Below are 26,428 nucleotides of genomic sequence, written 5' to 3'. Positions count from 1 at the left end.
AGGCTATATACAGGGGGTACCGGTACAGAGTCAATGTGGAGACTATATACAGGGGCTATCGGTACAGAGTCAATGTGGAGGCTATATACAGGGGGTACCGGTACAGAGTCAATGTGGAGGCTATATACAGGGGGTACCGGTACAGAGTCAATGTGGAGGCTATATACAGGGGGTACCGGTACAGAGTCAATGTATATACAGGAGGTACAGAGTCAATGTGGAGGCTATATAGGGGCTACCGGTACAGAGTCAATGTGGAGGCTATATACAGGGGGTACCAGTACAGAGTCAATGTGGAGGCTATATACAGGGGCTACCGGTACAGAGTCAATGTGGAGGCTATATACAGGGGCTACCGGTACAGAGTCAATGTGGAGGCTATATACAGGGGGTACCGGTACAGAGTCAATGTGGAGGCTATATACAGGGGCTACCGGTACAGAGTCAATGTGGAGGCTATATACAGGGGCTACCGGTACAGAGTCAATGTGGAGGCTATATACAGGGGCTATCGGTACAGAGTCAATGTGGAGGCTATATACAGGGGCTATCGGTACAGAGTCAATGTGGAGGTTATATACAGGGGCTATCGGTACAGAGTCAATGTGGAGGCTATATACAGGGGCTACCGGTACAGAGTCAATGTGGAGGCTATATACAGGGGGTACCGGTACAGAGTCAATGTGGAGGCTATATACAGGGGGTACCGGTACAGAATCAATGTGGAGGCTATATACAGGGGCTACCGGTAGAGAGTCAATGTGGAGGCTATATACAGGGGCTACCGGTACAGAGTCAATGTGGAGGCTATATACAGGGGGTACCGGTACAGAGTCAATGTGGAGGCTATATACAGGGGCTACCGGTACAGAGTCAATGTGGAGGCTATATACAGGGGCTACCGGTACAGAGTCAATGTGGAGGCTATATACAGGGGCTATCGGTACAGAGTCAATGTGGAGGCTATATACAGGGGCTATCGGTACAGAGTCAATGTGGAGGTTATATACAGGGGGTATCGGTACAGAGTCAATGTGGAGGCTATATACAGGGGGTACCGGTACAGAGTCAATGTGGAGGCTATATACAGGGGGTACCGGTACAGAGTCAATGTGGAGGCTATATACAGGGGGTACCGGTACAGAGTCAATGTGGAGGGTATATACAGGGGGTACCGGTACAGAGTCAATGTGGAGGCTATATACAGGGGGTACCAGTACAGAGTCAATGTGGAGGCTATATACAGGGGGTACCGGTACAGAGTCAATGTGGAGGCTATATACAGGGGGGTACCGGTACAGAGTCAATGTGGAGGCTTTATACAGGGGGTACCGGTACAGAGTCAATGTGGAGGCTATATACAGGGGGTACCGGTACAGAGTCAATGCGGAGGCTATATACAGGGGGTACCGGTACAGAGTCAATGTGGAGGCTATATACAGGGGCTATCGGTACAGAGTCAATGTGGAGGTTATATACAGGGGCTATCGGTACAGAGTCAATGTGGAGGCTATATACAGGGGCTACCGGTACAGAGTCAATGTGGAGGCTATATACAGGGGGTACCGGTACAGAGTCAATGTGGAGGCTATATACAGGGGGTACCGGTACAGAATCAATGTGGAGGCTATATACAGGGGCTACCGGTAGAGAGTCAATGTGGAGGCTATATACAGGGGCTACCGGTACAGAGTCAATGTGGAGGCTATATACAGGGGGTACCGGTACAGAGTCAATGTGGAGGCTATATACAGGGGCTACCGGTACAGAGTCAATGTGGAGGCTATATACAGGGGGTACCGGTACAGAGTCAATGTGGAGGCTATATACAGGGGCTATCGGTACAGAGTCAATGTGGAGGCTATATACAGGGGCTATCGGTACAGAGTCAATGTGGAGGTTATATACAGGGGCTATCGGTACAGAGTCAATGTGGAGGCTATATACAGGGGGTACCGGTACAGAGTCAATGTGGAGGCTATATACAGGGGGTACCGGTACAGAGTCAATGTGGAGGCTATATACAGGGGGTACCGGTACAGAGTCAATGTGGAGGGTATATACAGGGGGTACCGGTACAGAGTCAATGTGGAGGCTATATACAGGGGGTACCGGTACAGAGTCAATGTGGAGGCTATATACAGGGGTACCGGTACAGAGTCAATGTGGAGGCTATATACAGGGGGTACCGGTACAGAGTCAATGTGGAGGCTTTATACAGGGGGTACCGGTACAGAGTCAATGTGGAGGCTATATACAGGGGGTACCGGTACAGAGTCAATGTGGAGGCTATATACAGGGGGTACCGGTACAGAGTCAATGTGGAGGCTATATACAGGGGGTACCGGTACAGAGTCAATGTGTCAATGTGCGGGGGCACCGGTGTCGAGATATTTGAGATAATTATGTACATGCAGGTGGGGTTGTCAAAGCGGCTATGCATAGATAATAACAGAGAGTAACAGCAGCGTAGTGGGGGGGTAGTAGCTTTGGGGTAGAAGCCTCTTGGACCTAGACCTGGCGCTCCAGTACCGCTTGCCGTGTGGTAGCATCGGAACCTTTGCCACAGTCTGAGGTCCTGAGCGCTCTGGAGCTGGCTTTCATCAAGGATATCTCTGTACTTTGCTCTGTTAATGGTTCCTTCGATCCTAACTAGTCTCCCAGTCCCTGCCTCTGAAAAACATCCCCACAGCATGATGCTGCCACCACCTTGCGTCACTGTAGGGATGGTGCCAGGTTTCCTCCAGAGGTGACGCTTGACAATCAGGCCAAAGAGTTCAAACTTGATTTCATTAGACCAGATAATCGTGTTTCTCATAGTCTGAGAGTCCTTTAGGTGCCTTTTGGCAAACTCTAAGCAGGCTCTCATGTGCCTTTTACTAAGGAATGGTTTCTGTCTGGCCACTCTACCATAAATCCTGATTGGTGGAATGCTGCAGAGATGGTTGTCTTTCTGGAAGGTTCTTCCATCTCCACAGAGGAACTCTGGAGCTCTGTCAGTGTGACCATCAGGTGTTTGGCCACCTCCCTGATCAAGGCCCTTCTCCCCCGATTGATCAGTTTGGCACACAGCTAGGAAGATTCTTGGTGGTTCCAAACTTCTTCCATTAAAGAATGATGGAGGCCACTGTGTTCTTGAGGACTTTCAAAGCTACAGAAATGTTTGGTACCCTTCCCCAGATCTGTGCCTCGACACAATCCTGTCTTGGAGCTCTGCGGACAATTCCTTCGACCTCATGGCTTGGTTGTGGATCTGACATGCACTGTCAACTGTGGGACCTTATATAAACAGGTGTGTGACTTTCCAAATCATGTCCAATCAATTGAATTTACCACAGGTGGACTCCTATCAAGTTCTAGAAACATCTCAAGGATTATCAATGGAAGCAGGATGCAGCTGAGCTCAAGTTTGAGTCTCATAGCAAATGGTCTGAATACTTATGTAAATAAGGTATCTGTTTTTATTTTTAATACATTTGCAAAAAAAATGGGGTATTGTGATTATGGGGTATTGTGTGTAGTAGATTGATGAGGGGAAAATGATTTATCCATTGTAGAATAAAGATGGAACGTAACAAAGGGATTAATAGTATTCATATTTCGTTTCTTAAAGGGAACAGAGTACAAATATCTATTTGAAGATAAGCATTTTGTGGACAACTTTTCAATCTGCAGCCAGTAACTAAGGTACTTTGGAGAACCAAAACATTGCGGCCCTCAATTGTGCAGCTCAGTAATACCACTGTAGGGATGGGGCCAGGTTTCCTCCAGAGGTGACGCTTGACAATCAGCTCAGTAATACCACTGTAGGTTTGGAAGTTGTAAACCCCTCTGTTAAAGGGAAAATAAAGAGCCTTATTTTTCTGTTTTAGAGTATCGTTTTGATCTTTGGGAAAAATAAAGGTGGTGGAGTCCGAGGAATTTATTGAAATAGGTAAAGAATATGATATGTATTGTACCAGTAATATATACAGGCTATTTATTTTACCTTTATTTAGCTAGGCAAGTCAGTTAAGAACAAATTCTTATTTTCAAAGGAACAGTGGGTTAACTGCATTGTTCAGGGGCAGAACGACAATTGTTTACCTTGTCAACTCAGGGATTCAATCTTTCAACCTTTCGGTTACTAGTCCAATGCTCTAACCAAAATGCCACCACGTAATGATATAATGATGTCCATCTGTTGATGTTTTTTGTTACACTCATTACCATGGGTTCAGAATTTGTCGATTTCTGGTGTGCTTTTTTTTCACCTTCATTTAACCAGGTAGGCAAGTTGAGAACAAGTTCTCATTTACAATTGCGACCTGGCCAAGATAAAGCAAAGCAGTTTGACACATACAACAACACAGAGTTACACATGGAGTAAAACAAACATACAGTCAATAATACAGTATAAACAAGTCTATATACGATGTGAGCAAATGAGGTGAGATAAGGGAGGTAAAGGCAACAAAAAGGCCATGGTGGCAAAGTAAATACAATATAGCAAGTAAAACACTGGAATGGTAGATTTGCAGTGGAAGAATGTGCAAAGTATAAATAAAAATAATGGGGTGCAAAGGAGCAAAATAAATAAATAAATAAAATAAATACAGTAGGGAAAGAGGTAGTTGTTTGGGCTAAATTATAGGTGGGCTATGTACAGGTGCAGTAATCTGTGAGCTGCTCTGACAGTTGGTGCTTAAAGCTAGTGAGGGAGATAAGTGTTTCCAGTTTCAGAGATTTTTGTAGTTCGTTCCAGTCGTTGGCAGCAGAGAACTGGAAGGAGAGGCGGCCAAAGAAATAATTGGTTTTGGGGGTGACCAGAGAGATATACCTGCTGGAGCGCGTGCTACAGGTGGGTGATGCTATGGTGACCAGCGAGCTGAGATAGGGGGGGACTTTTGAATACCAAGATATGTAAAACCTTGTTCTGTATTCACAAATGGATGCTGTACAAATTGATTCAGTTTCTCTTGCTTGTTGAGGAAAAGGATAGAATATTAGGTTTTATTCACTTTACACCCAGAAAACTGACCAAAGTTATTAATTAAATTGAAGAGGGAAGAGATAGAATTCTTTAGATCTGTTAGGAACTAGAGGGTATCATCGGCATACAGGGCCACTCGATGTTCAAAATCCGCTGTTTTAATTCCACTAACTGACAGGCTGGCTCACACTGTAATGACAAAGGCTTCTAAGGAAGAGTCCTGGACTGTCTGGACACCCTTGTCTCATTCCCCCCAAAAAAAGGTTGTGAAATGAAGTTGTTAGTGGCAACTTCTTCTGTCGGGTCTGTATATAATATCTTAATAATCCATTTACAGAAGTATTTCCCAAACCCAAATATCTTAAACACTTAAAATAAACAAGACCACTCAACTCTATCAAATGCCTTCTCTGCATCAAGATAGAGTATGACAGTATCAGGGGACCCTTCATACATGAGAGAGTATGACAGTATCAGGGACCCTTCACACTTGAGATAGTATGACAGTATCAGGGACCCTTCACACTTGAGAGAGTATGACAGTATCAGGGACCCTTCACACATGAGAGCGTATGGCAGTATCAGGGACCCTTCACACATGTGATATGTGATATATGTGACATGTGATATGCACTCTCCTCACACTCAACCTTGAGGGATTTTCACGAAGCCATTTTGGTCTTTGTGTATTAGATATGGGTCTGTAACTTTCACATTTTGATGGGGATTTATCAAGTTTCAGAATAAGAGTGATTAAAGCACTCCTTAGAGAGGAAAGGAAGCATCCTTGTTGAAAGGATTCAGCAAACATACAGTATCCAAAATTTGACCTAGAAGTTTGGCCTAAATATCTATTGGGAGCCCATCTGGACCTGAAGCTTTAGCTCCCTTCAACATCGTCCAATTCCTTCTCCAGATCCAATTTTGTATCTTCTGAAATAGAGGGAAAATCAAGACCATCTAAAAATGATGTCTGATTATATAAGTTCTCAGGAGATTCACAATTGTAAAGTGTGTTGTAGTAGGAAGTAAATATTTGGTTTAGATCTACAGGATACATTGATAATTGTCCTTGTAAATTATGAATTGCATTAATGACTCTGTCTGAATTTAGCTTCTAAATGCCCCAGGCCAGCAATTTACTGGACATTTCACATTTCAGACTGTTTCAGCCTCGTTAAGCAGTTTGCAGACATTGAAGTGGAAAGTTCTTCATTGAGCTTTGAGCTTTAAGTGCAAATAATTCCTGGTTTACTTCTCTCTCCATTTCTCAGATTTTACTGTTTTATTTTGTACTTTTTACCCCTTTTTCTCCCCAATTTCATGATATCCAATTAGTAGTTACAGTCTCGTCCCATCGCTGCAACTCCTGTATGGATTCGGGAGAGGCGAAGATCGAGAGCCATGCATCCTCACGACCCTGCCAAGCCACACACTGCTTGCTTAACCCAGAAGCCAGCCACACCAATGTGTCGGAGGAAACACTGTACAGTTGGTGACCAAAGTCAGCTTGCAGGCACCCGCCACTAGGAGTCGCTGGAGCGCGATGGGACAAGGAAATCCCGACCGGCTAAACCCTCCCCTAACCCGGAAAACGCTGGGCCAATTGTGCGTCGCCTCATGGGTCTCCCGGTCACGGCCGACTGTGACACAGCCTGGGATCGAACCCGGGGCTGTAGCGATGCAGTGCCTTAGACTGATGCGCCACCCGGGAGGCATCTCTCTCATTTTCAGATTTAATTGATTTTATTTGAAACTGGTAAAACGGTTCATTTGCCCCACTAATATATGCTTTGAAAGCCTCCCATCTGGTACTCGCTGATGTTTGATCAGTGTTCAATGTAAAATGTAAAATAAACATCTATATGCACTCCAACGTAATGTAACAAGTCTGGGTCCTGTAAACACCTGGGTGCAAGCGCCATCTAGAGGATCCTTTGACGAATTTTGTATCCCTGTAGAATAATGACACAGGGGAATGGTCACTCAGAACAATATTATCTTATCCACTTCCTGCTACATTGGGAAACAATGAGCAAGAAAATAAAAAGTAGTCTATACGAGAATATGATTTAAATGTTGACGAGTAACTTGAATAATCCCTGTTACTTGGGTTCTGAGTCCTCCATGATCACATAAATTTAAGTCCTTAATGAAATGCTGTAATTCCTAAACCTGATAAGCGATCTGCACTGAACAGAAATATAAATGCAACATGTAAAGTGTTGGTCCCGTGTTTCATGAGCTGAAATAAAAGCTCCCAAAAAGTTTCCATATGCACAAAAAGCTTATTCCTCTTAAATATTGTGCACAAATGTGTTTACACCCCTGTTAGTGAGCATTTATCTTTTGTCAAGATAATCCATCCACCTGACAACTGTTGCATATCAAGATTCTGATTAAACAGCATGATCATTACACAGGTGCACCTTGTGCTGGGGACAATAAAAGGCCACTCTAAAATGTGCAATTTTGTCACACAACATGTCTCAAGTTTTGAGCGAGTGTGCAATTTGCATGCTGTGCAGGAAAGCCCACCAGGGCTGTTGCCAGATAATTTAATATTAATTTCTCTACCTTAAGCTGCCACCAACGTGTTTTTAGAGAATTTGTTAGTACGTCCATCCGGCCTCACAACCATGTGTAACCATGCCAGGCCAGGATCTCCACCTTTAGCTTCTTCACCTGCGGGATTGTCTGAGACAAGCCACAGAGACAGCTGATAAAACTGAGGACTATTTCTGTCTGTAATAAAGCCTTTATGTGGGGTAAAACTCATTCTGATTGGCTGGGCCTGGCTCCCCAGTGGGTCAGCCAGTCAGTCTCCCAAGTGGGTGGAACTTTGCCCTCCCATGCCCACCCATGGGGCGGCAGGTATCCTCGTGGTTAGAGTGTCGGGACAGTAACCAAAAGGTTGCTGGATTGAATACCCGAGCTGATAAGGTAAAAATATCTTGTTCTGCCCCTGAGCAAGGCAGTTAACCCACTGTTCCCTGGGTGCCAAAGCCGTGGATGTCGATTAAGGCAGTCCCCCGCACCTCTCTGATTTAGAGGGGTTACATGCGGTAGACACATACAGTTGAAGGCATTCAGTTGTACAACTGACTAGGCCTTTCCCATGAAATCCATAGATTATGGCATAATACATTTATTTAATAATATAATATAAGGAAACTTTGAGTGGGCTAGCTCGCCGTATTATTCACTTAGCAAACTGTTACGCTAGCTAGCTAGTTTCAGATAGCTAGCCAACAGTCACATTATCCAAGGTGGTTTACTTCTCCGTAGTCCCGTAGTGGTGGTAAATTCCTCAGCGGCATCTTTGGCTAGGAAGAAGATTCATGTTGTATGTCACGGATGAACGCCTCGGCTTCAAAGGGAGGTTCAAACTTGTGTGACCGTCCATTGTTTGTCAGACTTAATTTAGCTGGGAATGCTATTACATAGGCAATATTTTATTTACATTTTTTATTTTATTTCACCTTTATTTAACCAGGTAGGCTAGTTGAGAACAAGTTCTCATTTACAACTGCGACCTGGCCAAGATAAAGCAAAGCAGTTCGACACATACAACAATACAGCGTTACCGTTAACTGTCCCAATGTCTTTAACTGTCCCAATGTCTTTAACTGTCCCAATGTCGTTAACTGTCCCAATGTCTTTAACTGTCCCAATGTCGTTAACTGTCCCAATGTCTTTAACTGTCCCAATGTCGTTAACTGTCCCAATGTCTTTAACTGTCCCAATGTCTTTAACTGTCCCAATGTCGTTAACTGTCCCAATGTCTTTAACTGTCCCAATGTCGTTAACTGACCCAATGTCATTAACTGACCCAATGTCATTAACTGACCCAATGTCGTTAACTGACCCAATGTCATTAACTGACCCAATGTCGTTAACTGACCCAATGTCATTAACTGTCCCAATGTCGTTAACTGACCCAATGTCGTTAACTGACCCAATGTCATTAACTGACCCAATGTCATTAACTGACCCAATGTCGTTAACTGACCCAATGTCATTAACTGACCCAATGCCGTTAATTGACCCAATGTCGTTAACTGACCCAATGTCGTTAACTGACCCAATGTCGTTAACTGTCCCAATGTCGTTAACTGACCCAATGTCGTTACCTGACCTAATGTCATTAACAACAAGGCTCTCTGCTTGCCTCAGTCACACTTTGGCACACACAGCAGCAGCAACGTGTTGGTTAGCGTGTTGTGTGTTCAGTGACAGCAGGTTGTAACAGATATGGGAACTTCCTGTAATTAGCCTTGGAGGTCTACTGAAACAGTATTTGCGACAGACAGAGTGCGGTGTACATTTTAGGACACTCTCAGCCTCAAGTCTCAATCATCCTTGAGTGAATTGTCAACCTCTTAAGGCTGAGGATGTCCTCAAATGTACACCTTAGTATAGACAGATAGATAGTCAACACTATTCTGTCCTCATAAATAACACCATTAAGCACAGAAAGAGAGCGAGAAGGAGGAGATCTATCCAGCTGGCAGGCTGGCCTGTGGACGCTTGACCTAGAATAAGTCTAGCTTTATATCAGAACCAAGTCGCAACCAATCTCTCTCTCTCTCTCTCTCTCTCTCTCTCTCTCTCTCTCTCTCTCTCTCTCTCTCGTTAGCGTGTTAGTCTTTTGACATTATCTCAAGACAGTTTTTTGGCCCAAATAATTGATTAATAAATGATCTAAGTTTTGGTTGAATTGATATCCTCAGATTACCATTTGTGTACAACAGCGTTCTTTGTTTTACATTTTGTAAATAAAAATGTATCTGACCCAATTAACAATTCCGCAGTTTGGCCAAAATGCTACTACTCTCAGTGACTCATGCACGGCTATGCCTCTGTGTGCCTGAGTACAAGGAAGTGGTTAGAGAGCGCTCAGAGGGTTTTTATGAAGAGGTTTTTAACAATAAAAGATAGAATGCCACTGTCCTACCAAGAGTTGCTGAATATCATCAAGCTTCCATTGTCCTACCAAGAGTTGCTGAATATCATCAAGCTTCCATTGTCCTTCCAATAGTTGCTGAATATCATCAAGCTTCCATTGTCCTACCAAGAGTTGCTGAATATCATCAAGCTTCCATTGTCCTTCCAATAGTTGCTGAATATCATCAAGCTTCCATTGTCCTACCAATAGTTGCTGAATATCATCAAGCTTCCATTGTCCTACCAAGAGTTGCTGAATATAATAACATTTCCATTGTCCTACCAAGAGTTGCTGAATATAATAACATTTCCATTGTCCTACCAAGAGTTGCTGAATATAATAACATTTCCATTGTCCTACCAATAGTTGCTGAATATAATAACATTTCCATTGTCCTACCAAGAGTTGCTGAATATAATAACATTTCCATTGTCCTACCAAGAGTTGCTGAATATCATAACATGTCCATTGTCCTACCAAGAGTTGCTGAATATCATCAAGCTTCCATTGTCCTACCAAGAGTTGCTGAATATCATCAAGCTTCCATTGTCCTACCAAGAGTTGCTGAATATCATCAAGCTTCCATTGTCCTTCCAATAGTTGCTGAATATCATCAAGCTTCCATTGTCCTACCAATAGTTGCTGAATATCATCAAGCTTCCATTGTCCTACCAAGACTTGCTGAATATAATAACATTTCCATTGTCCTACCAATAGTTGCTGAATATAATAACATTTCCATTGTCCTACCAAGAGTTGCTGAATATAATAACATTTCCATTGTCCTACCAAGAGTTGCTGAATATAATAATATTTCCATTGTCCTACCAAGAGTTGCTGAATATAATAACATTTCCATTGTCCTACCAAGAGTTGCTGAATATCATAACATGTCCATTGTCCTACCAAGAGTTGCTGAATATCATCAAGCTTCCATTGTCCTACCAAGAGTTGCTGAATATAATAACATTTCCGTTGTCCTACCAAGAGTTGCTGAATATCATCAAGCTTCCATTGTCCTACCAAGAGTTGCTGAATATCATCAAGCTTCCCTTGTCCTACCAAGAGTTGCTGAATATAATAACATTTCCGTTGTCCTACCAAGAGTTGCTGAATACAATAACATTTCCATTGTCCTACCAAGAGTTGCTGAATATAATAACATTGCCATTGTCCTACCAAGAGTTGCTGAATACAATAACATTTCCATTGTCCTACCAAGAGTTGCTGAATATCATTTTATATTCAGTCTCCTTCACTGTTCGTGCATCTTTGGTTTAAAGGTAGGTAGCCCCTGGTAGCCTTTTCCCTCTGTGTTTTATGGCTGTTCATGCATCTTTGGTTTAAAGGGAGGTAGGTAGCCCCTGGTAGCCTTTTCCCTCTGTGTTTTATGGCTGTTCATGCATCTTTGGTTTAAAGGGAGGTAGGTAGCCCCTGGTAGCCTTTTCCCTCTGTGTTTTATGGCTGTTCATGCATCTTTGGTTTAAAGGGAGGTAGGTAGCCCCTGGTAGCCTTTTCCCTCTGTGTTTTATGGCTGTTCATGCATCTTTGGTTTAAAGGAGGTAGGTAGCCCCTGGTAGCCTTTTCCCTCTGTGTTTTATGGCTGTTCATGCATCTTTGGTTTAAAGGGAGGTAGGTAGCCCCTGGTAGCCTTTTCCCTCTGTGTTTTATGGCTGTTCATGCATCTTTGGTTTAAAGGGAGGTAGCCCCTGGTAGCCTTTTCCCTCTGTGTTTTATGGCTGTTATAGAGACTAAGCCACTGCTTCCTGACCAGCCACTCAATTATTGAGCAGCCCAGATCTGGCCTCCCTATGGTCATTACTCTTCTCTGTTGTCTAGCTACCGTTGAGGATTCACACTGGGATGAATCCTGCATTGCATCCTATTCCCTTTAGGCTACATAGATAGGGGCTCTGGTCAAAATTAGTGCTCCTATATATAGGGAATAGGGCTCCATTTGGGATGCGCTCTAGATATACTGTAATTATTATCACCTGAAGTGAAGGGTTGAAATATTCACAATGCTTGGACTATTCTCAGAATTGGCAGTTACTGTTATTGATAATACATAGTATAACTGGCATCATAAGCTTTATATGCATATTTATTGACACAATAATGTATCTTATTGTATAAAGGATTCGACAAATGTATAACACACTCTTAGATCTGGGTAGTTTAGTCTGTGTCCAGGGCTTCTATTTGAGGAGTGTATTTGGTGACTGTATGACATTACTTAACAACAATAGCATCCTATCTGGTCTGATGGGGGGGTTGGCTGGCTGTCTCATGTTGTCCACTCTATTGGCCAGTGGATACACTAATACTCTATTGGCCAGGGGATACACTAATACTCTATTGGCCAGGGGATACACTAATACTCTATTGGCCAGGTGGATACACTAATACTCTATTGGCCAGGGGATACACTAATACTCTATTGGCCAGGGGATACACTAATACTCTATTGGCCAGGGGATACACTAATACTCTATTGGCCAGGGGATACACTAATACTCTATTGGCCAGGGGATACACTAATACTCTATTGGCCAGGGGATACACTAATACTCTATTGGCCAGGGGATACACTAATACTCTATTGGCCAGGGGATACACTAATACTCTATTGGCCAGGGGATACACTAATACTCTATTGGCCAGGGGGTACACTAATACTCTATTGACCAGGGGATACACTAATACTCTATTGCCCAGGGGGGGCGCTGGCTGTCTCATGTTGTCCACTCCATTGGCCAGGGGGGCTGGCTGTCTCATGTTGTCCACTCTATTGGCCAGGGGGCTGGCTGTCTCATGTTGTCCACTCTATTGGCCAGGGGGAGCTGGCTGTCTCATGTTGTCCACTCTATTGGCCAGGGGGGCTGGCTGTCTCATGTTGTCCACTCTATTGGCCAGGGGGGGCTGGCTGTCTCATGTTGTCCACTCTATTGGCCAGGGGGGCTGGCTGTCTCATGTTGTCCACTCTATTGGCCAGGGGAGGCTGGCTGTCTCATGTTGTCCACTCTATTGGCCAGGGGGGGGGGGGGGGGGGCTGGCTGTCTCATGTTGTCCACTCTATTGGCCAGGGGGGAGCTGGCTGTCTCATGCTGTCCACTCTATTGGCCAGGGGATACACTAATACACTAACGGCTCTCTGACATATTTTAGGATATAGCCTACCTAGTTATATAGGTCAGGCACTATATGTGCTAACACAGTATGGTAGGTTGTATCCACGTGAGATGCACTATAGAGCTATATGTCTGTACTGTAACCTCAAATGATGTTGACAATAAGCTTGGACTGTCATTACACATACCTGAATTTCGTTCACAAGATGTATAGTGGTGACAGTAATTCCAAACTCATAACATATATAACTGATTATTTATTTATTTATTTTTAATTTGAATTCTTAGTGCCAGGTACAAGTGTTGAGGGTGAGACTGCTATAGCACATTGTTAGCATCTGCTATATCACATTGTTAGCATCTGCTATGGTATTGTTAGCATCTGCTATATCACATTGTTAGCATCTGCTATGGTATTGTTAGCATCTGCTATATCACATTGTTAGCATCTGCTATGGTATTGTTAGCATCTGCTATATCACATTGTTAGCATCTGCTATGGTATTGTTAGCATCTGCTATATCACATTGTTAGCATCTGCTATGGTATTGTTAGCATCTGCTATATCACATTGTTAGCATCTGCTATGGCTGCTTTGATGACATGAAAGACGCCAAAACCCTTAGACTACTGCCACTGCACTGTACCCACCTCTAGCGTTAAAGATCCCGAACGGTCCTTCTTATTCCCGTGTCAAAATAGCCTTTTGAATTGGCACCTTTTGAATTCCTTTCATTCTTTATTTCTTCATCTTTATATATATAAAAAAACAGTTGGGGGGGGGGGGGGGGCAAGTGCATGTTCAATAAGTGAGATGTTTCTAACATGTGTGTTTTCTGTGTGGTTTTTTGATAGCCCCATCGAGTCCTGTCAGAACTTCTACAAAGACTTCACGCTACAGATCGACATGGCTTTCAACGTCTTCTTCCTCTTGTACTTTGGTCTACGGGTAAATAAGGAAAAGGAAAACACAAGTTGTTATGCAAAGTGTAGTTTCAATCGTGGAATAAAGATATTTATTTACCTTTATTTAACTAGGCAAGTCAGTTAAGAACAAATTCTTATTTTCAATGACGGCCTAGGAACAGTGTGTTAACTGCATTGTTCAGGTGCAGAACGATAGATTTTTACCTTGTCAGCTCGGAGATTTGAGCTTGCAACCTTTTGGTTACGAGCCCAACACTCTAACCACTAGGCTATCCTTCCGCTCCAATAAAGATATTTATACCCTGAATGCTGATTGGCTGACAGCTATGGTATATCACAACGTATACCGCAGGTATGACAAAACATTTATTTTTACTGCCATGATTACGTTGGTAACCAGTTCATTAATAGCAATTAGGTCACCTCTGGTGTTTGTGGTATACAGCCAATATACCACGGCTAAGGGTAGTGTCCAGGTACTCTGCGATGCGTCGTGCATAAGAACAGCCCTTAGCCGTGGTATATTGGCCATATACCACCCCCCCCCCCATGCCTTATTGCTTAAATATACCCAGACATAATATAGGCATTAAAGTCAAAACATTGCACTCAATAAAACTGTGGAAGCATTCAGCTACAACCTACAGTCATGTATCAACATTAAAAAGTAGGATGGTGGAATATAGTTAACTGATATCTTTCTCTATCCCCCACAGTTCATAGCGGCCAATGACAAGCTGTGGTTCTGGCTGGAGGTGAACTCGGTGGTGGACTTCTTCACTGTTCCCCCGGTGTTCGTGTCCGTCTATCTCAACAGGAGCTGGCTTGGTAAGTACAGCACCAGTATATAGCGCCTGCCAAATGTGGGCGCGGTGTTCTAGTTCAGCTTTGATTGAGACCTGGTCTGCAGCGCGCCCCAGTGGATATTCTGTGTTTTACACCGCTTTAAACTGGATCATTGAATTGTTCAATTATTTTCCAGTTGAGGCACGTGGATTTTGTCTCTGGTTTGACCTGGTTATCTTATCTTGGACAGCCTCCCTCTTTTTAAAAGACACAGGGAGTAGCTGCTTGTGTTGACTGAAGGGCTCTGGTCAAAAGTAGTGCACTAATAAGGGAATAGGGTGCCATTTGGGACTATTCTGACTGTGATAATGGTGTTGGTTGTTGGCTGACAGCAATGTTGTGTTTACCTAGTTTTAATTGGTTTCTGGTTTCTCAATGTTGTGTTTACCTAGTTTTAATTGGTTTCTGGTTTCTCAATGGTGTGTTTACCTAGTTTTGATGGTTTCTGGTTTCACAATGTTGTGGCGTACACTACTTGCTGGGCTGGCATCAGTCTAGACCAGAGGTTTTTCAGAAACCATCAAAACCATCACGTGCTCAGGGCCCATTTTGGCTCCCAAGTCATAGTTTAAGAACCCTGGTCTAGACTTCCACGACGGACCACGAAGGTCATTTGACCTAGCTACCTGTAATGATGATTGAACTGATTGAAATTGGTCTATGATTTAAAGTACTGTACACGATGAGCCAATATGAACGTTTATTGGGTTTTGTTGACTGGCACCTGCCAGACTCACTTCTGACTATTGCCCTATGGTTCCTGGTCAAATGTAGTGTACTGTATAGGGAGCAGAGACCTATGGTCCCTGGTCAAATGTAGTGTAGTGTATAGGGAGCAGAGACCTATGGTTCCTGGTCAAATGTAGTGTACTGTATAGGGAACCGAAACCTATGGTCCCTGGTCAAATGTAGTGTACTGTATAGGGAGCAGAGACCTATGGTCCCTGGTCAAATGTAGTGTACTGTATAGGGTACAGAGACCTATGGTCCCTGGTCAAATGTAGTGCACTATATAGGGAGCAGAGACCTATGGTCCCTGGTCAAATGTAGTGTACTGTATAGGGAGCAGAGACCTATGGTTCCTGGTCAAATGTAGTGTACTGTATAGGGAGCAGAGACCTATGGTTCCTGGTCAAATGTAGTGTACTGTATAGGGAACAGAGACCTATGCTTCCTGGTCAAATGTAGTGTACTGTATAGGGAACAGAGACCTATGGTTCCTGGTCAAATGTAGTGTAGTGTATAGGGAACAGAAACCTATGGTCCCTGGTCAAAAGTAATGCACTAATAGGGAGCCATTTGGGACTGTGGGTCATCTCCGAGAGAGAGAGAGAGAGAGAGAGAGAGAGGACAGGACAGGACAATGACCCTAAGCATGCAGCCAAGACAATGCAGGAGTGACTTCGGGACAAGTCTATGAATGTCCTTGAGTGGCCCAGCCAGAGACCGGACTTGAACCCAATCAAACATCTCTGGAGAGACCTGAAAATAGCTTTTCAGCGATGCTCTCATGCAACCTAGCAGAGCTTGAGAGGATCTGCAGAGAAGAATGGGAGAAACTCTGCAAATACAGGTGTGCCGAGCGTGTAGCTTCGTACCCAAGAAGACTCTAGGTTGTCATCGCTGCGAAAGGTGCTTCAACAAAGTACTGAGTAAAGGGTCTGAATACTTATGTAAATGTGATATTTCCACTTTGTCATTATGGGGTGTTGTGTGTAGATTAATGAGAATTTTTAAAATATTTAATCCATTTTAGAATAAGGCTGTAATGTAACAAAATGTGGAAAAGGTCAGGGGTTATGAATACTTTCCGAATGCGCTGTATATATTTGCTACTGCTCGACAATTTTTTTTTATCTCGGGCGACCAACAGCCTATCGACCAAACAATCGACCAGTCGACTAAATGGGGTCAGCCTTAGTTGGAAGTAAACTGTTACAGATGCCAAGATACTACTACAGTTAACTGCTTATAGTCTACCCTCCAAGATAGTTCTATAGCTAACTGCTTATAGTCTACCCTCCAAGATACTACTACAGTTAACTGCTTATAGGTTACCCTCCAAGATAGTTCTATAGCTAACTGCTTATAGGTTACCCTCCAAGATACTACTACAGTTAACTGCTTATAGGTTACCCTCCAAGATACTACTACAGTTAACTGCTTATAGTCTACCCTCCAAGATACTACTACAGTTAACTGCTTATAGTCTACCCTCCAACATACTACTACAGTTAACTGCTTATAGTCTACCCTCCAAGATACTACTACAGTTAACTGCTTATAGTCTACCCTCCAAGATACTACTACAGTTAACTGCTTAGAGTTTACCCTCCAAGATACTACTATAGCTAACTGCTTATAGTCTACCCTCCAAGATACTACTACAGTTAACTGCTTATAGTCTACCCTACAAGATAGTTCTATAGCTAACTGCTTATAGGTTACCCTCCAAGATACTACTACAGTTAACTGCTTATAGTCTACCCTCCAAGATAGTTCTATAGCTAACTGCTTATAGTCTACCCTCCAAGATACTACTACAGTTAACTGCTTATAGTTTACCCTCCAAGATAGTTCTATAGCTAACTGCTTATAGGTTACCCTCCAAGATAGTTCTATAGCTAACTGCTTATAGGTTACCCTCCAAGATACTACTACAGTTAACTGCTTATAGTCTACCCTCCAAGATACTACTACAGTTAACTGCTTATAGTCTACCCTCCAAGATACTACTACAGTTAACTGCTTATAGGTTACCCTCCAAGATACTACTACAGTTAACTGCTTATAGGTTACCCTCCAAGATAGTTCTATCGCTAACTGCTTATAGTCTACCCTCCAAGATACTACTACAGTTAACTGCTTATAGGTTACCCTCCAAGATACTACTACAGTTAACTGCTTATAGTCTACCCTCCAAGATAGTTCTATAGCTAACTGCTTATAGTCTACCCTCCAAGATACTACTACAGTTAACTGCTTATAGTTTACCCTCCAAGATACTACTACAGTTAACTGCTTATAGTCTACCGTCCAAGATACTACTACAGTTAACTGCTTATAGGTTACCCTCCAAGATACTACTACAGTTAACTGCTTATAGTTTACCCTCCAAGATACTACTACAGTTAACTGCTTATAGTCTACCCTCCAAGATACTACTACAGTTAACTGCTTATAGTTTACCCTCCAAGATACTACTACAGTTAACTGCTTATAGTCTACCCTCCAAGATACTACTACAGTTAACTGCTTATAGTCTACCCTCCAAGATACTACTACAGTTAACTGCTTATAGTCTACCCTCCAAGATACTACTACAGTTAACTGCGTATAGTCTACCCTCCAAGATACTACTACAGTTAACTGCTTATAGTCTACCCTCCAAGATACTACTACAGTTAACTGCTTATAGTCTACCCTCCAAGATACTACTACAGTTAACTGCTTATAGTTTACCCTCCAAGATACTACTATAGCTAACTGCTTATAGTCTACCCTCCAAGATACTACTACAGTTAACTGCTTATAGTCTACCCTACAAGATAGTTCTATAGCTAACTGCTTATAGGTTACCCTCCAAGATACTACTACAGTTAACTGCTTATAGTCTACCCTCCAAGATAGTTCTATAGCTAACTGCTTATAGTCTACCCTCCAAGATACTACTACAGTTAACTGCTTATAGTCTACCCTCCAAGATAGTTCTATAGCTAACTGCTTATAGTTTACCCTCCAAGATACTACTACAGTTAACTGCGTATAGTTTACCCTCCAAGATACTACTACAGTTAACTGCTTATAGTCTACCCTCCAAGATACTACTACAGTTAACTGCTTATAGTTTACCCTCCAAGATACTACTACAGTTAACTGCTTATAGTCTACCCTCCAAGATAGTTCTATAGCTAACTGCTTATAGGTTACCCTCCAAGATACTACTACAGTTAACTGCTTATAGGTTACCCTCCAAGATACTACTACAGTTAACTGCTTATAGTCTACCCTCCAAGATAGTTATATAGCTAACTGCTTATAGTCTACCCTCCAAGATACTACTACAGTTAACTGCTTATAGTTTACCCTCCAAGATACTACTACAGTTAACTGCTTATAGTCTACCCTCCAAGATACTACTACAGTTAACTGCTTATAGTCTACCCTCCAAGATACTACTACAGTTAACTGCTTATAGGTTACCCTCCAAGATACTACTACAGTTAACTGCTTATAGTCTACCCTCCAAGATACTACTACAGTTAACTGCTTATAGTCTTACCCTCCAAGATAGTTCTATAGCTAACTGCTTATAGGTTACCCGCGGCAACATACTAAGTAATTCTGTTGATTGCTGTTGCCTAGCTACTCTACAAGTGGAGTTTCCATGCCGAATGATTCTTAGTTGGAAGTTCAACTGATTTCATTTTTGATACCTCTGGACAGAAAATAAAACCAGTTTGTCATTCCAATTATTTTCAAGCCATTGCTGTTTTAGTAAGTAACGTTGTAAGAGCCTTGTATGGATGAAACCCAGGGAGCAACAGAACATTACCCATTTTAGAAAAGACAGCAGCTAATTTCTTTTCCAAATGCTCCAGCTTTTTACTCATGAGCTGTTCAAGTAAACACAGAAATGGGCTTTTACCGTCCAGCTGTCCACTGAAGCTAGCCTTAACGATTGCACTTAAAGAGATGCTTTTGAAAATGTTTTATTCTGTTAATCTCGCTGGAAAGGTTTTATGTTGTGTCTTGATTCTGGACATTGTTATTTCACTGGGAATCTATAGGCCTACGATGTTCTGATATGACTTAGCAGACAGGAAAAGACAGAGACCAACCAGACTGTGAGGCAAGTCTGTCCCGTTACTACCAGACAATGTACAATACATCTCATCAGACAGCAGTCACCTTCTGTCATAGACAGTCATTTTAGGGTAGAATGTATCGTAACTCCTCAAAACTGTCACCAGAAAGAATGTGTATCACCACGTGATATGTCAGTGCCCGAGTCAAACTCTGTCTAGAGCTGAGAGGCTTTAGCAATCATTCATTATGACCCTGAATTAATGACAACTGCTGTTATTAAAGATGACTGCAGGCTATTGTCACACACCACATAGTATCTCAAAGCAGGAAAAGGCAGTAATCCTACTGTACAACAGACTGAAAAGCATTACATTACGTTACATTGATTGAAAGCTACCGTAATAGTATATTTATTCATACAGTAACATGATAATGATTATGGCAGCTTTTCAATCAAGGTGCTCAAACAAGGAGCTCAAACAAGGAGCTCAAACAAGGAGCTCAAACAAGGAGCTCAAACAAGGAGCTCAATCAAGGAGCTTATGCTGTAATATCCCGATGGAACAGAACAGGGGCTTGTTTTCTGTTTGACCTACACCACTGATGATCATAACGAGGATACTACAGTATCTGTGGGAAATCTGATCCCGACACTCCTACAGAACATGTTTTATTTGATCTCTTCTTGGTGGACAGAGACATGTTGCGCCCACCTGCTCCTCTTCTTCTCTGCTGTCTGAGATGGATACTGAGAGCCTGTGATTGATTTGCTGTGTGATAAAGGAAGGGGAAAGAAGCAGAGGATAGATAGAGTAAGCTGTTGTAAGGAATTGGGTTACACTGGATCCAGGGGATGTTGTGAAGCCTTCAACAGAACCATATCTGACTCAGCGAGAAACTCAACAACTGGGAAATGTACTATGGATTTCAGGAAGCTTTGCCCGACGTAATTATTTGCCAGTCTTAGAAGATACTAGACATCATGATTCTGACTAAGTTGTTAGTGTACAGAGGGCCCGACGGGGGCATGCGCTCTGCGACGTTTCAGAACGAGCGGCGACATAAGAAGTCGTGCTGGGTGGGAGCTCTTCCAGAACGGCTACAGGGTCAAGACGTAACAACAACAGCAGGTCGTGGAGAAAGAGGACCGGGACAACCTGTGTCTTCCTGCTTCTTTCACAGCTGGCACAGTGTTTTCCCGGGTTAGGGGAGGGTTTGGCCAGCCGGGGTTTTCCTTGTCTCGTCGTGCTCTAGCGACTCCTTGTGGCAGGCCAGGTACCTTCGGTCATCCGTTGGAAGGTGTTTTCTCCGACACATTGGTACTGATAGCTTCCAGGTTAAGCAAGCAGTGTGTCAAGAAGCAAAGGCGGCTTGGCATGGTCGTGTTTGGGAGGACGCATGGCTCTCGATCTTCGCCTCTCCCGAAGTCCGTACGGGAATTGCAGCGACAAGACTGGCTGCCAGTAAATTACAGTACAGTTCATGTGACAGTGTAAAGGAAGTGTTTCTAGCCATTTTTTCATGTTATGGAACCAATTTAATATTTGATGAACAGGAAATGAAGAAATGTAAGACATTTGGATTATTAAATTATTCTGAAGTGAAAAATCTACTTGGTATTTACATAAGTGAGTATTTATCTTATTTAACACAAAGGGGAAATTTGGTTGAGTGAAAAAAATAGGTTACAACTTAAAATATCGGTTTGTTAATCATCAAATATAACAGCATAGAATCATTTATTTGGTATCGACAAATTTCGTGTATTTCAATTAAGAACTAATTTACTTGTAACCAGTTGACACATTTTTGTTGTAGGTTGATCCAAAAGAGTAATTTGTTTACAGGACAGAGTGAGTCATGAACACCACGGTACACAGCTCTAGTGCTGGTAGAGTACATGTAAGAGGTTTTAGTGGCCTAGAATGTTTACAGTGCAGGACAGAGTGAGTCATGAACACCACGGTACACAGCTCTAGTGCTGGTAGAGTACATGTAAGAGGTTTTAGTGGCCTAGAATGTTTACAGTGCAGGACAGAGTGAGTCATGAACACCACGGTACACAGCTCCAGTGCTGGTAGAGTACATGTAAGAGGTTTTAGTGGCCTAGAATGTTTACAGTGCAGGACAGAGTGAGTCATGAACACCACGGTACACAGCTCTAGTGCTGGTAGAGTACATGTAAGAGGTTTTAGTGGCCTAGAATGTTTACAGTGCAGGACAGAGTGAGTCATGAACACCACGGTACACAGCTCTAGTGCTGGTAGAGTACATGTAAGAGGTTTTAGTGGCCTAGAATGTTTACAGTGCAGGACAGAGTGAGTCATGAACACCACGGTACACAGCTCCAGTGCTGGTAGAGTACATGTAAGAGGTTTTAGTGGCCTAGAATGTTTACAGTGCAGGACAGAGTGAGTCATGAACACCACGGTACACAGCTCTAGTGCTGGTAGAGTACATGTAAGAGGTTTTAGTGGCCTAGAATGTTTACAGTGCAGGACAGAGTGAGTCATGAACACCACGGTACACAGCTCTAGTGCTGGTAGAGTACATGTAAGAGGTTTTAGTGGCCTAGAATGTTTACAGTGCAGGACAGAGTGAGTCATGAACACCACGGTACACAGCTCTAGTGCTGGTAGAGTACATGTAAGAGGTTTTAGTGGCCTAGAATGTTTACAGTGCAGGACAGAGTGAGTCATGAACACCACGGTACACAGCTCTAGTGCTGGTAGAGTACATGTAAGAGGTTTTAGTGGCCTAGAATGTTTACAGTGCAGGACAGAGTGAGTCATGAACACCACGGTACACAGCTCCAGTGCTGGTAGAGTACATGTAAGAGGTTTTAGTGGCCTAGAATGTTTACAGTGCAGGACAGAGTGAGTCATGAACACCACGGTACACAGCTCTAGTGCTGGTAGAGTACATGTAAGAGGTTTTAGTGGCCTAGAATGTTTACAGTGCAGGACAGAGTGAGTCATGAACACCACGGTACACAGCTCTAGTGCTGGTAGAGTACATGTAAGAGGTTTTAGTGGCCTAGAATGTTTACAGTGCAGGACAGAGTGAGTCATGAACACCACGGTACACAGCTCTAGTGCTGGTAGAGTACATGTAAGAGGTTTTAGTGGCCTAGAATGTTTACAGTGCAGGACAGAGTGAGTCATGAACACCACGGTACACAGCTCTAGTGCTGGTAGAGTACATGTAAGAGGTTTTAGTGGCCTAGAATGTTTACAGTGCAGGACAGAGTGAGTCATGAACACCACGGTACACAGCTCTAGTGCTGGTAGAGTACATGTAAGAGGTTTTAGTGGCCTAGAATTGTACATTATTGGAATGTTTTTTTTTGTGTAACTTTCTGGGATTGACACAGTCAACACATTTTTGTTTTGAGGGCATTTCATTAACTATCCAAGTTTATTATGAGTTACATAATCTGATGTTATAATTTAGGAATTTATGGACAATAATCATTGAGAAAGGAGGAAAATACAATTCTAAAACAAATGTAAATAAATATTCTCAGTGACACAACGTTGACAACACAGTAGGTTTAGGTGTACAGTGCATCTGCTGTAGTACACAGTTATCCCCAGAAGGGCATTGTGGGATTGAAATACAGTTGCATGCCATACTGCAACAGCCCTCGGTGCTGTAACAATAAGCAATGAATTATTTCACATCCATTTGTTGGATGATCAGATTATACTCTCTCTCTGTGTGTGTGTGTGTGTGTGTGTGTGTGTGTGTGTGTGTGTGTGTGTGTGTGTGTGTGTGTGTGTGTGTCTGTGTCTGTGTGTGTGTCTGTGTCTGTGTGTGTGTGTGTGTGTGTGTGTGTGTGTGTGGCACAGACCTTTGAAGGTAATGATGCAACAGCTTGTGGCAATTCACCTTTGACCTTGAGCACTTGGAAAGGTACTTAGATATTTTTTTTTTTTATGGCTACAAATGTGGGATTATTTGACGTCATGGCTGTTGACCCGTCTAAACCGGGCCGGTCCACCTGTCTTTGGTCCGACTAATCCAGGTTTTCATCTCTTGCTTTTTCACTCTTTTAGTCCTTTTTAGTAATGAAAAATGATTCTGGTAGATGCTCGTGCTTTGTGATTTAGTGAGTCTCCCGAGATGTATTACTCTGTATGAGACATTGACATTGTATTTATTCCTCAGAAGATTCTTTGATGCAGACTGAGTTGTTTTGAATAAGGTTTTTAAGTATTTTTGTTTTGTTTGTAGTTTCTGCTACTTTTGTTTTGAGAGGCCAATACCTTGGTTGTGCTTTGGTGCTGCTATTTTTTTTTAAGGGCTCTCTAGTTATTATCTATGAGTCCATTAAAGATTTTAAAGATGGATGAAGGCCTCAAAGGTATGCGATTTGGTGTGCTGTGATTTTACTTTACTGTGTATAACTATCAGTCGATGTAAATAACATGTGCAAAGAATTCACTCTGAGTAAACTTGTACTTTTCTCTCACACAGGCTTACGGTTTTTAAGGGCGTTAAGGTTGATACAGTTCTCAGAAATATTACAGTTTTTGAACATATTAAAAACAAGGTAAGTGCATTTTAATTTTCTCCACGTTCAGTGTATTTAGGTTAACTAGAATTAGATTTGTATTCATTCTAATTAGTAGTACATTTACATTTAAGTCATTTAGCAGACGCTCTTATCCAGAGCGACTTACAAAGTATTTCAAATATTTACATGCGCTATGTTATGACAATGTTTGCAATTCTGACTTCATTTGTGATGAATATTGACGCAGTTTTACAATTATACAATAAAATTTACTGGCTCTTCTGATACTGCAGGCTTTTTAATGCACAGCGGGCTTTTTAATGCACAGCGGGCTTTTTAATGCACAGCGGGCTTTCTAATGCACAGCGGGCTTTTTAATGCACAGCGGGCTTTTTAATGGACAGTAGCTACTGGACATGTGTTAAATATAGAACTTAATCTCAGAACTTTGTTATTGGATCAAATATTTTTGTTATTGACAGCTAGTCAAGTGAGCATGGCCTACTTTCCATCCTGCTGGGTAACTGGGGGAACAGTTCGGTATATCTCTGTCATATTTGGGGAATTAAATCACTTACCGTATTATATTATATTGTACTGCTATGATAACAAGCAAATCATCTATTTCACTTTTAAAAACTAAAGGGATTACATGTTGTTCTTTACGATGTATAATATATCCTATATTCACATTTTCTTCAATTCCAAATTGATTCTGAATTGATGATTCTGCTCTTGGAAACCTATTGCACATGATGCAGCATGATGAATTATATCGTTTACCCTACTGCTTAGAATGAAAGCTTTGTGAGGCACAGATGTCAGGAAGAGCTTATAGCTCAACAAAATGCTTCAGAATAATCCCCAGACTCATTAACTGTGATGAAGGTTAAGGGCAGGGCAGGACAGAACAGACAGTGCATCAATGGGCTGGGGTCAGGCCAGACTAATACTGGACAGGACAAGTCACTGTAACATTACCATAGGACTATACAGTAAAGACTGGGGTCAGGCCAGACTAATACTGGACAGGACAAGTCACTGTAATAGTACCATAGGACTATACAGTAAAGACTGGGGTCAGGCCAGACTAATACTGGACAGGACAAGTCACTGTAACATTACCATAGGACTATACCGTAAAGACTGGGGTCAGGCCAGACTAATACTGGACAGGACAAGTCACTGTAATAGTACCATAGGACTATACAGTAAAGACTGGGGTCAGGCCAGACTAATACTGGACAGGACAAGTCACTGTAACAGTACCATAGGACTATACAGTAAAGACTGGGGTCAGGCCAGACTAATACTGGACAGGACAAGTCACTGTAACATTACCATAGGACTATACAGTAAAGACTGGGGTCAGGCCAGACTAATACTGGACAGGACAAGTCACTGTAACAGTACCATAGGAATATACAGTAAAGACTGGGGTCAGGCCAGACTAATACTGGACAGGACAAGTCACTGTAACAGTACCATAGGACTATACAGTAAAGACTGGGGTCAGGCCAGACTAATACTGGACAGGACAAGTCACTGTAACATTACCATAGGACTATACAGTAAAGACTGTAACATTACCATAGGACTATACAGTAAAGACTGGGGTCAGGCCAGACTAATACTGGACAGGACAAGTCACTGTAACATTACCATAGGACTATACAGTAAAGACTGGGGTCAGGCCAGACTAATACTGGACAGGACAAGTCACTGTAACATTACCATAGGACTATACAGTAAAGACTGGGGTCAGGCCAGACTAATACTGGACAGGACAAGTCACTGTAACATTACCATAGGACTATACAGTAAAGACTGGGGTCAGGCCAGACTAATACTGGACAGGACAAGTCACTGTAACAGTACCATAGGACTATACAGTAAAGACTGGGGTCAGGCCAGACTAATACTGGACAGGACAAGTCACTGTAACAGTACCATAGGACTATACAGTAAAGACTGGGGTCAGGCCAGACTAATACTGGACAGGACAAGTCACTGTAACATTACCATAGGACTATACAGTAAAGACTGGGGTCAGGCCAGACTAATACTGGACAGGACAAGTCACTGTAACATTACCATAGGACTATACCGTAAAGACTGGGGTCAGGCCAGACTAATACTGGACAGGACAAGTCACTGTAATAGTACCATAGGACTATACAGTAAAGACTGTAATAGGAATATACAGTAAAGACTGTAACATTACCATAGGAATATACAGTAAAGACTGTAACATTACCATAGGAATATACAGTAAA

The 26,428-nt window shown here is 42.5% G+C and overlaps 1 protein-coding gene across 8 annotated transcripts in view; it reads left to right on the top strand.

The window, feature by feature from the left end:
* Nucleotides 1-26,428, top strand: part of LOC115119800 (calcium-activated potassium channel subunit alpha-1a-like) — a 238,410-nt gene that overhangs the window by 120,029 nt on the left and 91,953 nt on the right. For 7 of the 8 annotated variants that reach the window (XM_065002678.1, XM_065002679.1, XM_065002677.1 and 4 more), the window contains exons 4-6: nt 13,907-14,000; nt 14,695-14,806; nt 24,113-24,188. In XM_065002678.1, the coding sequence (XP_064858750.1) occupies nt 13,907-14,000; nt 14,695-14,806; nt 24,113-24,188 (282 nt within the window). Of the gene's footprint in view, nt 1-13,906; nt 14,001-14,694; nt 14,807-23,497; nt 24,000-24,112; nt 24,189-26,428 lie in introns of those variants that run through there. The other variant, XM_065002684.1, reaches the window with a different exon arrangement.

This window comes from Oncorhynchus nerka, linkage group LG16 (assembly GCF_034236695.1).
Source record: "Oncorhynchus nerka isolate Pitt River linkage group LG16, Oner_Uvic_2.0, whole genome shotgun sequence".
In the NCBI taxonomy this organism is placed as follows: Eukaryota; Metazoa; Chordata; class Actinopteri; order Salmoniformes; family Salmonidae; genus Oncorhynchus; species Oncorhynchus nerka.
Note: the sequence above shows the minus strand (reverse complement) of the source record. Positions and strands in the feature narration are given on the sequence as shown.